Source organism: Zalophus californianus, chromosome 16 (genome assembly GCF_009762305.2).
Source record: "Zalophus californianus isolate mZalCal1 chromosome 16, mZalCal1.pri.v2, whole genome shotgun sequence".
Classification (NCBI taxonomy): domain Eukaryota; kingdom Metazoa; phylum Chordata; class Mammalia; order Carnivora; family Otariidae; genus Zalophus; species Zalophus californianus.
The window spans coordinates 20,173,161-20,189,933 of NC_045610.1; the positions used below are offsets into that span (position 1 = coordinate 20,173,161).

The 16,773-nt window shown below is 42.4% G+C and overlaps 1 protein-coding gene across 7 annotated transcripts in view; it reads left to right on the top strand.

Moving 5' to 3' along the window:
* The first annotated feature begins 5,050 nt into the window (after positions 1–5,050).
* The window catches only part of RHOT1 (ras homolog family member T1), a 60,289-nt gene continuing 48,566 nt past the window's right edge, over positions 5,051–16,773 (top strand). For 6 of the 7 annotated variants that reach the window (XM_027625643.1, XM_027625647.1, XM_027625649.1 and 3 more), the window contains exon 1: positions 5,051–5,189. In XM_027625643.1, the coding sequence (XP_027481444.1) occupies positions 5,114–5,189 (76 nt within the window). In that variant the 5' untranslated portion in view covers positions 5,051–5,113. Of the gene's footprint in view, positions 5,190–6,235; positions 6,306–16,773 lie in introns of all 7 variants that reach the window. The other variant, XM_027625646.1, reaches the window with a different exon arrangement.

The following is a 16,773-nucleotide window of genomic DNA, read 5'->3' on the forward strand; positions in this document are numbered from 1 at the left end:
AGCCAGCCAGGTGCCATAATGACTGCAGACATTCCAATAATTTTATGCCATACTTAATTTATTCCCCTATAATTGTATGCTTTTCCATTTTTAACTGTTGTGTAATGTTCCTCTAAATGGAATATGTATATGTATATATTTTTTCTTCTTTTGATTATTTTCTTGGAATATATTTAATTGTGGTGATTTCTTTGCAGAAATAAACAGAAATTATAAATTTACTATTTATGGAATTTTTTGTTTTGCAGAAATAGCCTGTGGCCTAAAAAGTTCTGAGAATCACCAGTTGATATTTATAATAAGTCAGTAAAACTTTTAATGTCTTTACAGTGATCAAAAGTTATATTAAATGCACTTTTGCCTTTTGGAGTTTACAATTTGAGTGGGCAGGCTAATCAATTTGCCCTTGGAAAAATGACGCATGTCAGCAAATGAATTCCAAATTAAAAAATGCAGTGAACAGTGATATGTGAGCATGATCTATGTGTTAAACAATGTGATAAATGCTTTATCTGGACTTTATTTAATTATCAAAAAAGCTCTATGAGATAGCTCCATTTTGCAGATGAGGTTTATGTTTTTCAGAGAGGTTCTGTAACTTGCCCAATGTTTGCCCAGCTAGCAAAGTGTTGGAGATGAAAGGTAGGCTCCAGGGCCCATGCACTTACCCATTCCCTAAGGGAATTCAGACCATGTGTGGGGAGGATGGGTCTGAGAGGCTTCTCAGTAACAATTATCTCTTAATTGAGGGTTTTTGTTTTACAATCTGTATTTGAAAGGAGCTTAAGAAAATTAAGAAGAAAACTGGATGCAACCTCATCAATACATGAGGATTTTTTTTTAGACAAAAATCAGCCTGTACTATCTTGTTGAGTGTTATAAAAAGTATCCAGTTCTTCAATACTTAAAATATCCCTTCATTTTTCAAAAGCTAAAGAGAACCTGTAAAATAAAGCATTTGTATGCTGTAGAGTGGAGGATTTTTTTTAGTATAGTTGATACACAATGTTACATCAGTTTCAAGTGTACAACCTAGTGATTCCACAACTCTAAGTTATGCTGTGTTAACAGATGAGGGTCCTATGTGGAAAAATTGCCTTTCAACATGGTTAGTTTTCAAACGCCTTTTAATAAGTAATTGTGCTGAGTGACGTACCTTCCAGCCTAATCAAGCAAACAGAATCTCTGTCCTCTAGAGACCCGTCCATGTGACTACGCAGAGGACATGGATGTTTGAACAATGAGCCAAGAACAAGTGCATTAGAAGGCAAGATAAAGTATTTACTCTGTATCAAGGCATTGGACTTTTCTGCTCCAGCAGAGCAGGCTTGACAGGGAAAAAGGAAGTCTTCCTGGGCGGAATGGGAGACAAAAGTGAAGAATGGGTGGATGATGGATGATGAATGCTACTTTGGGTTTAACTTGATAGAAGGATCTGAGGAGTGGGACCAATGCCAGCCCGAGTCTGACTTGGCCTCCTGCCCAGGACTGTGACTAACTCACCAATCAGAAACCAGCCTCTTCTCCCACCCAATGTCAGTCATCTTCTACCCACTGGCTCTGGGTGTTCTGCTGTCCTGGGATGCAGAGAGAGACTATGTGGCAAGCTCCTCCTTTGACAGACATAAAAGATGGATCCTGTTATCTCCTGGCAAGAGTACTTTGTTAGACCTTCTTATGTCCCCTGTACAGTTGAGGAGGCAAGAAATTTGTTTTGTGATGGTAGAGCTCCTTCCTAGCAGTGTTCTGGAGGAAAATTCCATCAGTGCTTTCTAGATTCCAATCTGTCTTCTTGGCTCTATCCAACATACTTAATATACAGTAATCAGTCTGTAACATCCCGACAGTAAATCCCACTGCCAACAACTCCATTCCCTGGCTTATGTTTTGCTGCAGTGTGTCATCATGTGCCTCTATACTTAGGCTCAGAGAGGTGTACGGAAGTCACTTTCTTCACAATTTACTTTATTCAACATTTGTAAATCACTGACCATGTACCATGCACTATTCTAAGTGTTTTCCTACTAGTAACACATTTAATCTTCATTACAATTCCATGAGGTGTTATTACCATTTAGCAGATGAGTTACAGAGAAGTTAAGCAATTTGCTTGATGATGCACAACTAGTTACTGGCAAAGCTGAGTTTCAGACCTAGGCGGGCAGACTCGAGTCCCTGCTCTTAACCCCTGAACTGTGCTGTCTCCTGGAGAACTTCACAGTGACCCCTGATGGATGCCTGTTAATATTATGAGAAGGGCATATCAAGGGAGGGCAGGGGGCCAAAGTTCCAGAAGTATAGTTGATCGGTAGATGGAGAGGAGCTGTAAGAAGAAATTTACATTGCCCAGGAGGCCCAGATACCCTCTCCCTCACGTTAATGAGTGTTGGTCTCCGTTTGTACAAACCATTCGTTGTTGCTTACTGAAAGTGGTGGTTGGTTGTCTCTTTTCTGCAGCCCTTGAGTCTGGATTTTTTTTTTTAAGGTTTATTTATTTGACGGAGAGAGAGTGAGAGAACCCAAGCCAGGGGAGGGGCAGAAGGAGAGGGAGAAGCAGGCTTCCCACGGAGCCGAGAGCCCGATGCAGGGCTCGATCCCAGGACCCCAGATCATGACCTGAGCCAAAGGCAGACGCTCAACCAACTGAGCCACCCAGGCGCGCCGACTGTGGGTTTTTAAGTAGGTTTTATTGACAAAGGAGTTCCCAGTATTAACTCTGTGATATTGCCCTGCCAAATAAACTCTTCTTAGTCCCCTGCCTTCCAAATATTTCAATTAATAGAGATGCCAAAGCTGTACATGCTGGTACACATGTACAACACCATGAAGGCCTTGTCTCTTCCCATGCTCCTGGAGAAGTCCCTCAGAACTAACACCATCATCAGCTGGTAATGCTATTGCAGCACTCCTGGGATCGAGATTCTTTACAGAGCGTTGCTTGGAGTGGGCAGTGCCCTGAAGAATTTGCCCCTCTGTAAAGGGCCCTTGTCCTTTGTAGTCTAATATTTGTGTAACTTACTTTTTTAAGAAAAAGTTTTTTCACATAAATTATTTCATGGGATCCTCCAAAAAACTCCATAAGGTCGGAGACTGGGAAGAAATGATAGTCTTCATTTGGGAGAGAGTAAATGGAGGCAACAGGTGATGTGACTTGCCCAGAGTCACACACTAAGGATGGTAGAGCCCGGCTCAGTCTCAGCTGCCCTGCCTTTGGCAAGTCATGGTATCTCTCTGGGTCTTGCTTTTACCTATAGAGTAATGAGAGTGGAGTGCTCTGTAGGGGTCTTTTCAACTCAATCATCATGTAATACTAAAATTCAGAGGAATCCTTTCCCCTGAAAGATTGGGTTATCAAGACTCCCGAATTTTGGGACAGCTGGGTGGCTCAGTCGGTTAAGTGTCTGCCTTGGGCTCAAGTCATGATCCCAGGGTCCTGGGATCGAGTCCTGCATCGGGCTCCTTGCTCAGCGGGGAGCCTCCTTCTTCCTCTGCCTGCAGCTCCCTCTGCTTATGCTCTGTCTCTCAAATAAATAAGATCTTACAAAAAAAAAAAAAAAGACTCCTGAATTTCACATTTGCATCCATCCTGGAATAGGACTTCATTATCTCCCAGCGAGCAAGGAGTGTATCTCTCTTATCTCCCTCCTTATATCACAGAGTGTTTTTTGGAAGGGCTTCCTCTTCTATGCTCCTTAGGGACATCATTATACTAAGAGGCAAAATACTGTTGTAACGATGTATTTGCCTCAAAGCCTGTGGCTTGTAACTTTTCAACTTCCCTATAACAATGGTAGCTGAGATCAACAGACCAAGTATGGAGTCTGGCACTGTACCAGATGTTTGACATTTATTATCTTACTTATTCTTCAAAACCACCTGAAGAGGTAAGTATTGTTATCATTATTGCCGCGTTACAGAATGGACAGGTTGGAGATGTAAAAGCACTTACTCAGGATCACATACCTCATTAGGTAATGGATCTGGATTCAATCCCCTGCACTATGTCAGCAGCTCTTAACTGCTACACCAACACCCTATGGCTTCTTCTAGGAGAAAGGGGGATTGTATTACGCACACTTTATTTCCTCTAAAAACTTACTATGTAATATTTAAGATAGAAAAAAAAAGGTACATTATGCAGATAGCAACAAATTCCTCCAGAGAGAGAGGGCCAGGAGGAAATAAGGCAACATTAGAAAACTCAGTAATAGTTTATTATCCAGTGTCACCTATGTGTCCAGCATTATGTTCAGCAAGCCTAACTAAAGATTAGTATGGGAGGACCTTGCTCAAAGGAAACCACAGAAAGTGGCTTAGTTTGGTTTAGAAACTAAGTTTGGCTGAGAGCAGAGGAAAGTCATTTAGTTTGCTACAAAGAAATGAATCTGTTTACAAGGACAAGGTAAAAAAGAATGTCATTATTTAGAACTGTATTTTGTAAGCATCACAGACAAAAAGCAGCTAGGGTGGTGGCTTTGGGTAGTGAAAAAGGCTCTGTCCCAGGAGCCAGTCACCCTTTCATCAATCAAGCATTTTCTGAGGGCTATGTCCAATGAGGTATGGATGCTACTGAAAACCAGGTAGGCAGGTCGCTGCCCTCCTGGCGATTATAGTCTGGTGAGAATATTGCCGTCCTGAGTCACTGCCAAGCTCTAGCTATGTGACCTTGGACAAGTACCTTTTCCTGCCCCAATTCTGCAAAATCAATGGGCTCAGACTAGCGGATCTGCCACTCAAATCCCCAGCCCCCGGCGTATCCGCGGTCCCCGGGGCCGGGAGGAGGGTGGGCGAGGCGCCCTGGCCCTGCGCTGCCGCGAGCCGGACGCGGGGGGCGCCGCTCAGGCCCGGAGAGCGTTCGCGTTCCGAAAGCACTTGTCCCTCGCGGCGCCCCGTCGGCCCTGCTGCCGCCGCCGCCGCCGCCACCGCCCGCGGAGCCGGAGGAGGCGGAGCTGGAGCTGTCCCGGCTCCCGAGCGGGGAAGCAGGCGAGGAGGCGGCGCGGCGGGCCCTGGCCGAGGATCGGGCGGGGCGGCGGGGGAGGCTGGCAGGCGGTGCCGGCAGCGCTGGGAGTGCGGCTCCGCGGGGTAGGCGCTCCCGGCGAGAGGCGTCCGCTCCATGCGTGCGGGCCGAGCCCGGCCCCTGCGAGCCGCCGACATGAAGAAAGACGTGCGGATCCTGCTGGTGGGAGAACGTGAGTCCGCGCGCCGGGGCCACCGCAGCCCCTGCCGCCCCGGGCCTGCTCGCCCCTCTGCGCTCCCTCGGGCCTCCCAGCCCCCTAGCTGTCCCCTTCCCGCGGAGCGCAGGCGGCCCTCAACCTCTCACCTCACCCGGGCCCTGCTAACACCTCCGGCCCCTGACCCCCAGTCGTCCTCGCAAGCCTTGTCTCTCTGAGCCTCTGACCGCCGGCCTCATCCCTCCGAAGGTCTTCTCCTTTTCCGCTTGGAATCCTTTCCTCCTGGGCCTCAAAGCGTTTCCGAGGCCGCTTCCTTTTCAGACCCTCTTGTCTTCCGTGGAGATTCGCTTGTCACTGCCAGGCAGGTGCTGGAACAGGCCGACTGACCAATTGGGATGGCGTGAACCGGCTCCCGGGGAAGCTAGGGGGAGGGGTGCCCAACTGTTCGACTTGCCGGCAAGGTCAGGGTTCTGCTTTTTTTTTTTTTGGTGCTCGCAATTCACCTGTTTTTGGCGTTACTTGCTCTTTGCGTTGGAATAACTCCTGGTATCCTCGATATTTCCTCAAAAATTTACTCTCAACTTCAAGTTATACAAGTGCTCAGTGAATGAATAATTATCTGGGGAGGGTCCTTTAGTTGAGAGAATTATTGTCACCAAAAGCCAACCCCCCCCTTTTAAGCATTATTTATTGTATAGCTACTTGGTAATTAATTTATAAATAACAGGCACACAGGAGATCCAAACTGACACATACACATAAGACCCCCTAGAAATTCTTCGATTTCACCTTTTGAAGATATAATAAAGGAGAAATGCCTTCTGTTCACTGACTTGGGGACAGAACAACAGGGACTTCTTAATATCACTTGGCTAGTTACATGACTCATTTGGTAGGACTAAAATAGGAAAGTGGGCTGGGAGGACTGAATTGCTTGTTTATACATTAGTTAATGTTTTGAAGCATTCTGTTTCAAACCCCATTTCATCCTAGAGTAGCCCCTACAGGTCACTCTGTTGCACTCCCAAGGAAGAAGGCTAACACATTTTTACCCTCTTCTGTAGTGTTCTTTGATATTCATTGAAATCTCTGTTCACCTGCTGTTGGAGAAGTCTTTAAAATCAGAATTTGGAAGTAAGCTTGGCTTGACACAGTTTACTTTTTGGTTTGCAGTTGTGAATTTTAGTCTTTATTTTTAACTATATCTTAATCTGTATTTTGCATGGATTTCCTTGACAAAGTTCAGGAAGGTGTTACTTAACATACGATTCATACCTGATGCATTTGGAATAAATTTGGGAAAGTGAGTAGATGAGCCACTTAAAAAGGAGATCGTTAACTGTGTAATAAAACAGTTTTATAGTACAGTAATTGCAATACTAATTTTCTAAAAGTAAAAATCTTATGTTTTGGTTTTACTTTTGAATATAGGAAGCAATTACATATAATTAGTCTGTAAAACATCAAAATAGAAATGCTATATATATCTAAGATACATTGTTCAGCCTTAGGGCATTTAAATTAAAATGTTAACAGTATTATTTAGAAATACATAAAAGAACTCGAAATTTGTTAGAAAAATTAAAAGCCATGTTCTGCAGATATGAAAGCAAATAGGAGAGTTGAGAAAAGTGCATGCATGAGCTTTTTGATCACAGGGAGAACCTGATCTAAAAGAAAGCCTTAGTTTTTAAGGAAGACATTTTTCTTGAAAAGGTTTGTCCTAAAAGCTTTAGGCCAGTTACCATAGATATATTTTTTTCATATTTAAAAATATTAGAATTATACTTAATGTGAAATATGTAATTTTAATTAGTTAAATAAAAGCTGGTATTTTGGGGGGAAATGTTTGAAGCATTAGAAGATTTAATGTAAATATTTGACAGCTGCTAGCCTAGCTATACCACTTTAAACGCTGGGTAAACATAAATAAGACCAAGGCTATTTTAATAAAAAAATAAAAATAAATTGGTCTAACACATGGATTTATCAGGAAACCCACTTTTTAAGGTAAAAGTGATAGTAATTTAGTTGTCATTTTAAGATGGTTAAGGGGAATGGGAAAAGCAAAAAAAAAAAGCATCATCTCTGGTATTGTTGTAAAGTCTGTTCCTTCTCTATCACTTCAGTACATTTTACTGCTGTTACTGTCCCTGAACCACTCGGCAGCAGCTTCATTCACTGAAGCTCCCAAATAGTTGTGAATGGTTTCAACATTCTGTTGGCTAAACCTATACTGTACTCTGGAGGTGAAATGGATCTTTTCTTGGCCCATCCAGAATCTGGATTCTGATCCGTCCAGGCTTAAATGCGAACTAATTGCTTACTGTCTCTTTAGTTTTCATATCAAAGAAGTTAGATTGTCTATAAATTTTAAGGTATTTGCAGAGAAAGCCAAAGTATTTTAAATATCATGTGCACCTTATCTTAATAATATTGAACATAATGGGGACCATTCAGGCCACATTAAAAGTCAGTTGCCATTCTTTAAACAAAACAAAATTTTTTAAATCCTTAAAAATGCGACCACGCAAAACTTAGTTCTTCAGGTTATGATTTTTCATGGTCAGCTTCTGTCGCCAGAATTTGTATTTAACTAGATTTGCATTACTATGCTTAACAAATGCCCTTGTTGCAGTAAAATTAGCATGGACCTTAATGACTTTTTATCTAAATCATGTAGCTACATTAAAAGTACACAAGATTTAGTTTAGTGAAGTGTTATAAATATTTTTTTTAAGATTTTATTTATTTGACAGAGAGAGACACAGCAAGAGAGGGAACACAAGCAGGGGGAGTGGGAGAGGGAGAAGCAGCTTCCCGCGGAACAGAGAGCCCGATGCGGGGCTCGATCCCAGGACCCTGGCATCATGACCTGAGCCTAAGGCAGATGCTTAACGACTGAGCCACCCAGGCGCCCCTAGTTTTAGTGAAGTCTTGTTTTTAAATTGAAATGTTTGTCTTTACTGGTCAAAATCACTGAGAAGGTGGAACTCTTATCCTCATTTTAAATTAATCTGATGGGTCTTACTCAGTATGTCTAACTGATTAGCTTATCATCGAAACTAGTTCAAGCCAAACTAGCTAAGGCTTCGATTGGCTCTGGCCGAGGCTTTTGTAATATCTCTCCTTAACTGGTCTCTCTGCTTCTAATTCTGTCTATTCTATATGTAGCGAGCAGAGTCATCTTGAAAAAAAAAATCTCAGATCCTGTTACCCATTTTTAAAATTCTTTGATGATTTCTGTTTTGACTTAGAATAAAGTCCAAACTTTTTTTTTTTAAGATTTTATTTATTTATTTGACAGAGAGAGACACAGTGAGAGAGGGAACACAAGCAGGGGGAGTGGGGGAGGGAGAAGCAGGCTTCCTGCTGAGCAGGGAGCCTGATGATGCAGGGCTCGATCCCAGGACCCTGGGATCATGACCTGAGCCACCCAGGCGCCCGTAAAGTCCAAACTTTTTGATGCAGGCCTGCAAAGTCTATCACAATCTGGCCCTTGTTTCACTCTCTACTGCTTTCTGGACAAGAAGGCCTTGACTTAGGTGATTCTTCCCTGCATATTTGTTCACTTGTTTTTTGGGTTGGATAGTAAGCTTCATGAGGGCAGAGGCTTTGTCTTGTTCATTGCTATATCCCCAGTGCCTAGAGTAGTCCTGGCACAAAGTAGGCACTCAAATACAGTTGACCCTGAACAACATGGGTTTGAACTGTGTGGGTCCATTTATATGGGGATTTTTTATGGTACAGTACTGTAAATGTATTTTCCTTATGATTTTCTTTTTTTTTTTAAAGATTTTATTTATTTGAGAGAGAGAGAATGAGACATAGAGAGCACGAGAGGGAAGAGGGTCAGAGGGAGAAGCAGACTCCCTGCCGAGCAGGGAGCCCGATGTGGGACTCAATCCCCGGACTCCCGGATCATGATCTGAGCCAAAGGCAGTCGCTTAACCAACTGAGCCACCCAGGTGCCCTCCTTATGATTTTCTTAACATTTTTTTTCTCCAGCTTACTTTATTGTAAGAATACGTATATAATACATATAACATACAAAATATGTATTAATAGACTATGTCATCAGTAAGGCTTCCGGTCAACAGTAGTTATTAGTAGTTAAGTTTTTGGGGAGTGAAAAGTTATCTGAGGATTTTGGACTGCTGGGGATATGCGGAGTTGGTTGGTGCCTCTAACCTCTGCATTGTTCAAAGGTCATCTGTAGTTTTTTGTTTTTTTGAGAGAGAGAACACACAAGAGAGCTTGGGAGGGGAGGCGGTGGAGAGGGAAAGAGAGAATCCCAAGCAGGCTCCATGCTCAGTGCAGAGCTGGACGCGGGGCTCAGTCTCACGACCCTGAAATCATGACCTGAGCCGAAATCAAGAGTGGGACGCTTAACCTGCTGAGCCACCCGGGTGCCCCAGGTTATCCATAGTTTTTGAAAGAATGAATGAATTCAAGTTCCGTTTATTTAGCCTTTACTTGTTTTCCAAACCAGTCCTCTTAGTCATAAACATTTGACCATTCTTTTTTTTTTAAGATTTCATTTATTTTTTAACAGAGAGAGAGACAGTGAGAGAGGGAACATAAGCAGGAGGAGTGGGAGAGGGAGAAGCACACTTCCCGCCGAGCAGGGAGCCCGATGCGGGGCTCGATCCCAGGACCCTGGGGTCATGACCTGAGCCGAAGGCAGACGCTCAACGACTGAGCCACCCAGGCGCCCCGACCATTCTCCTTTCTTAAATCCAATCTGATGTGTGGTTATTGTTAGCATTTGAGGGCAGCGTTCGTCCAGTGTCTTGTCCCAGGTCCTTAGCTTGGTTTTGCCTGGGAGATTCCTGTGTTCTGGCAATAAGGTAGACCAGTGACTTCTAATGACAGTGTCATGTCTATTCTGTGTCTTGGCTGCCAACAGTTACATTTCTTGCCAAGAGGTCAGCTTCTCCTTGAAACACCAGAGGTCATCTTAGTAGGATTGGGAGAGATTCCTCAGGCATATGGTAGGAATAAGAATCAAAGAAACTTCAATAATAAGCTAGCATTTATGTTAGGAAAAAAAACTTTCTACAATCCCTTTAAAGCCGTATTGCTTTCCATTCTGATCTTTGTTAAATGATATTTGAAGATTAAACTCCTCCAGTTTCAATTATACTGTGTTTAGTACCTGGGTGATAGTTTGTGACTAAGGATGTTCAAGCATAGTCTAAAGAGTCTCTTCTCTTCATAGGGAGTCTATATCATTCTCACATATGTATTACGACCTGTCTTTTTGTTCCTCTGGCACCAGCTGGGCACTAGGGTTGATCTAGTTCAAAGGAGAGGGATAGACCATAACGTTTGTTCTTCTGCAGCCCAAATAGTCTGCATAGGGTCAATGAAATTTTCCTTTGAAACGGTACTCAGCTAGTGCCCCAAATGTTAAAGTTTCCCAGTTAAAATTATAACTCCATAGTCACCTTCCTCATCCCTGTATATTCTAATTACATAATTTAGGGAGAGCCAACAAGGCTTCGTAAGAAGTAGCAGATAAAAATGAGGAGTAGGTCCCTTTACCACTTGAAACACGGGGTGTTTGTTATCAAGAAAAATAGCCAATATGGCGGTTAGGGTGGTAATTAGAACCAAAAAATGTTATTTCCGCTTCATGAATATTAGGAATTTGCTGTCACTTAGAACTAGATGTTTAAAAGATGTGATGAAAAGACAAAGAAATTTTTAGCCTGGATAAATCAGATAATTTGTTCTATAGTGATGAATTATGTTTCCCATGGATGACCTACTTAGAAGCATGGAGTCCAGACAATACTGTGGCATGTTGTGTTGAACTGATCAGAAGGCCTTCCCTCTTTGGGGATAATTGTGACCGTGCCTTTTGTTTTTATAGATTATTTCAGTGTTTCTCAGGCAAAATAGAGGAAGTAGAGACCATTAGATGGCTGGCTAACAATCATTTTTTGTCCTCCATATTAATATTTATGTTAAATATTTTTCAATTATGTTTTTACATATTATATTTTATTAAATTTATACTTGTTATAAAATTATGTAAGTATATTATATATGATATTTATATTAAATATAAAATTTAATTGGTACAATAATTAGAGAAGTTTGTTCCTTCATGGAAATTATTTTTTGGAGTAGTTGAAAATATGTAGTGTTTATACTCAGATCTGCCATTGTCGAGGGGCCTTTTGGATTGTAGGCCTATTTAAATAGTTTTTAAAATTTAGTATTCTAAAATGTTTTCCTTGTTTTTAAGGTACTCATTTATTTCTCAATTAAAATTAGGCCAAAATTGAGGTCCCTGGGTGGCTCGGTCGTTAAGCGTCGGCCTTCGGCTCATGTCATGATCCCAGGGTTCTGGGATCAAGGCTCCCTGCTCAGCGGGAAGCCTGCTTCTCCATCTCCCACTCCCCCTGCTTGTGTTCCCTCTCTGGCTGTGTCTTTCTCTGTCAAATAAATAAAATCTTAAAAAAAAAAATTAAATGGCTTAAATCTAAGTACTATATACACATATATAAAATCTAAGTACCAAGGGCACCTGGGTGGCTCAGTCATTAAGTGTCTGCCTTCGGCTCAGGTCATGATCCCAGGGTCCTGGGATTGAACTCCGCATCGGGCTCCCTGCTCAGCAGGAAACCTGCTTCTCCCTCTCCTGCTCCCCCTGCTTGTGTTCCCTCTCTCGCTGTGTCTCTCTCTGTCAAATAAATAAATAAAATCTTAAAAAAAAAATTAGGCTAAAATTAGTGGCCTATTATAACTTTAAACCTGCTGCTTCCCTATTTCTTTGATAGTCTCACTCAGGGTTCGGTGGTTAGGCCTTAAAGGAAGCAAAAAGCTCTAGTTTAGATTCACTGAAGCATTTCTTAACTAAATCACATCTGCCAATCTTTTATTAAAGTAGCTATCACCTTACTGCTTTTCCAAAAGGAAACCCAAAATGATTCTAATGAAACTGTGCTCATTTTCTCCCAAGTTCCTTGTAATCTGTCTCTCTTGCTCTAATTCTGAACTTTTTTTAGAAGAGGAAATCACTCTTGGATTTTTATGTGGAAGAGATTCCTGTTCTTTGATTTTTTAAAGGCCTGCTATACAATTACTTCAGAAACTAGATGGAATTGTTATATTGCAGTGAGTACTAAACCGCCTCAGATTTTTTAACAGGTATGGCAGAATATGAATGAGTAAATAAATAAAGGTACCACACTCTAAGTGGCAGTATCCATATAAATTGAATGATTCCCACTTTTGGTATCACTGATTGTAGGTCTGTATGATCAAGCCTAAGTATAGCTCTTTAATTGTTGTAGTGTTTATAGTGCCCTTTCTCTTGTCAAGGGGTGTCCTCTGTCCCTGAGGCCTGCCCTGTTGGAATAGACCTGGTGGCAGGTTTGTACTCGGGTGGGAGGAGCCTGTTGCAATGGTGGCCACAACTGCCTTGTTGAGCCAAGCTGTGAAGAAATCGGACTTTCCTCAGAATGTTGGTCTTTCCCTTATGAAAATATCCCTGGGAATGTAAGGGGTCCATGGGAAAAGTAGAAAGGGACACTGGCCAGGAAAAGGGCTGTTCTCATGAGTTTTGAGCAGAGAGATGAGGGAGAATGGATGACGTGGAAGGGTTGTGGTGAGGGAGGGGACTTTAAAGGTAACATGGACCACCTGTTGAAGGCCTGCGTGGTTGTGATTATGGAGCAGTAAGTCCTTAGCTTCCTTGGAAACTAAGAGGCCTTTTAATGTTGGTGTTTTACTTCATTTTGATCATTTTTATTGAGGGTTTCCAGCTGTGGATTAAAAGTTAGGTTTTGGGGCACCTGGGTGGCTCGGTCGGTTAAGCGTCTGCCTTCGGCTCAGGTCATAATCCCAGGGTCCTGGGATCGAGCCCCGCATCGGGCTCCCTGCTCGGCGGGGAGACTGCTTCTCCCTCTGCCTCTGCCTGCCTCTCTGCCTACTTGTTCTCTCTATCTCTCTGCCAAATAAATAAATAAAATCTTTAAAAAATAAATAAATAAAACATAAATAAAAGGTTTCTTCTGAAACTGGTGAGGGCTTTGGAGTGGTGGGATACAAGCAGAATTTTAAAAAAGTAATTCTAGGGGCGCCTGGGTGACTCAGTTTAAGCATCTGCCTTCTGCTCAGGTCATGATCTCAGGGTCCTGGGATTGAGCCCCAAGTTGGGCTCCCTGCTCAGTGGGGAGCCTGCTTCTCCCTCCCCCTGCTCGTGTGCTCTCTCTCTCTCCTGCAGATAAATAAAATCTTATTAAAATTAGTAAAAAGTAATTGTAGGCGTGCCTGGGTGGCTCAGTCGGTTAAGCAGCTGCCTTCGGCTCAGGTCATGATCTCAGTGTCCTAGGATCGAGCCCCACATTGGGCTCCTTGCTCAGCGGGGAGCCTGCTTCTCCCTCTCCCTCTGCCTGCCTGCCGCTCCCCCTGCTTGTGCTCTCTCTCTCTGTGTCAAATAAATAAATAAAGTCTTAAAAAAAATAGGTAATTCTAAAAACGGGATTGTGAGAGGAATCAAGGTCTGAAGGGTATTAAGGCAGGCAGATTTCTCAAGGACCAAGCAAGAGTGAGACTTGTTTTCCCTTTGGGTACCAGGGAGCATCTGAGTTATTGAGCATCTGATTAATTTTTCCCATTCTTAACATAGCTGATCAAGGATAAGAATGTAGAGATGTGGGGCACCTGGATGGCTCAGTCGTTAAGCGTCTGCCTTCGACTCAGGTCATGATCCCTGGGTCCTGGGATCGAGCCTCGCCTCGGGCTCCCTGCTCCATGGGAAGCCTGCTTCTCCCTCTCCCAGTCCCCCTGCTTGTGTTCCCTCTCTCACTGTGTCATTCTCTGTCAAATAAATAAAATCTTTAAAAAAAAAAGAAATGGAACAGTTTTTGGGAACATCTGTGCTGGCGGTAGTTGTGGGGTTTTGGAGACATTAGGGAAAAAGACCTCTCTACTCGGGTAAGAAAGACCCAGAAGTTCAAAGGTCACAGGAATTGTACAAGCATTGAATCTCCTGAAAGGTTTATTGTTTTAAGTACCTGGGAGTTTTACTACTTACTAAAATAACATATAGTACAGGGCCTGGTGGACTTGATTGGACTTCACAGCAGAGGCATCCTCCTGTCAGGTGACCCACAGGCAGCTCTGCTGTGTGTTGTCTTCAGTCAGACATCACCACTCTTTGCAAGGAACTTTGTTAGGGCTCTTCCCCAAATGCATTCTTCTTACTCTGCAGTAGCCTCAGTTGCCAAGAGTAAAAAATAGGCAGGAGGTCCAAGTTCTAGGTTTTCTAATGCTGAAATAAGGCAGTGGCTTGGTTCATTTTAAGATAACTATTTTGCCTCCATTGTGCATATCATGTGGAATTAGAATGGACTACTATGGATTTTGAGATGAATACTACCTTGAGCTAGCTGAAGGTTTGGGATTTCTGGGACCCTAAACAAGGCCATGATGAAAGGAGTTATTTAAGGAAAAAAGTTATGAAATGCTGATTATAAGTCAGCAAGTTCTAGAAATTTCTAGATTTTTATTGCCTTGGTGAGTTGCACTTTGTTCTTATAGATAGGTGATGGTTCCTGACAAATCACTTTCCTATACACAATTAAAATAGATAACAGATACAGTTTGGGGATCTGTCTGCCATTGCTAGGGTACTCTAAGGTACATGTAATGTGCACTTTTTCATCTGTTACAGGCCAGTCTTCTAAGGTGTGCTGCATGATAGTGTAGATTAATCATTGATAGCATCTAGTCCTTTTTTTTATAAACAGAGTATAAACATTGATAGCATCTAGTCCTTTTTTTTTTTTAACTGGTGAGAAAATTGAGGCCCAGAGAGAGTCAGTGACAACTCAAGGTTATACTGCTAATTAGAAAGCTGATTCCCAAATCCAAATTTTCTGGCCCATTCTAGTGCTCACTTAACTCCTTTAATTTGAACTGTGATCGTCATCCTCATGACAACTACCATTTGTGTATTTAATGTTTGCCAGGTATTGTGCTGAGCATTACGTATCTGTCATCGTAATTAATCCTCATACCAATTCGGCCGCAGCTGTTCAGCATCATCTAGATGAATAAACAGGCTTGACAACTTGCCTGAGGAAACACAGCTAGTAAGCCCTGGGACTAAGATTTCCATCCGATCTTGGCTGATTCCAAAGCCTGTATTATTTTTTTCCCTCTTTGTGTATGAAATATTTATATCAAAGGTATAAAGAATTATATAACAAATACCCATCACCTAGCTTAATAAAGAAAACATTACCAATCAGTTGAAGCCCCTTGCATTTCCTTCTTTCTCTCACAAGTAACCAACCACTTCCCTAAATTTCAAATCTGTGCTCTTAACCACTAAGCCATAAGCTGCATTTACTAAGAGCATTTGCTAGGAGCTAAGATTCAATAGTGAGCAAGAAAGACACATTCTCTGCCCTTGTGGAATTTCCCGTGGGTGATAATGAAATTCTTGTTCCTTAGTCTTTCCAGAGATACTCAGTAGCTGGTAGGGAAAGTAAAGTTTTCATCAAGGAGGTCTAGGAAGTCCTTTAGGAGATCACTGGTGATGTGCTGGATGTTTGCCTAGGTGTTACACACGCACAGTACTGTTTTAAGAACACACATGTCTTAACTGATTACTCAGTTGTTCCTCCTTGAGACCAAACTATAAGCTTCTTTTATGAGCTTTTTGATTTTCTGCTATGTTTAAAGCAAAAAATATCCCTTTCTCTTCCCACCCTTACCTGCTGCCCCCTTTCCCTTTTCTCAAGAGTGATTGAACATAGCACTTGATCTGTACCTCTTTATAGTAATTTTGTCTATCTTGTTTAATACATTTTCCATATTATCCCCACAAAGAATGTAAGTTCAAACTTTGTACTTGGAAGACAGGTAAATACTTAGCAAATTAATTAATAGTAGGAGTCTGCACAAAGAAGATGGGTCATGTAAAAGCATTAAGTTAATACTCTCTGTATGATCTTCCAAGTGTTTTTTTCCCTTGTTTGGTCCAGACATGGGTTAATATGCCAGAGTGGAACTCGTACTCTTCGATAGAAGGTCTGTTACAGTGTTTCTCAGTTTTTTGAGCCATCACTACTTTTTATAAAAGCAAAACTGTTGTGCCCTCTTCATTCTGACAATTTTCTGAGTGTTCTACAATTCAATTCAGTTTTGACACTAACCACCCTGCATTAGCATCAGATCCTACATGTTAAAGTGCAAGGTCCCGGTCGCCTGGGTGGCTCAGTTGGTTAAGCAACTGCCTTCGGCTCAGGTCATGATCCTGGAGTCTCGGGATCGAGTCCTGCATCGGGCTCCCTGCTCAGCAGGAAGTCTGCTTCTCCCTCTGACCCTCCCCCCTCTCATACTCTCTCTCTCTCATCCTCTCTCTCAAATAAATAAAATCTTAAAAAAGTGCAAGGTCCCCAACTAGATTGCCCTTACTTTAGACACCAACTGCAAGTGGGGTCCCCAGACTACCCACACTTCCTCCTGGCTGACTACAAGTTTGGGGCTTCCTACAACCCCGTTAGGTTTGATAATTCACTAGAACAACTCATAGAACTCAGGAAAGTGCTGTACTTCCCGTTACACAAATGAACAG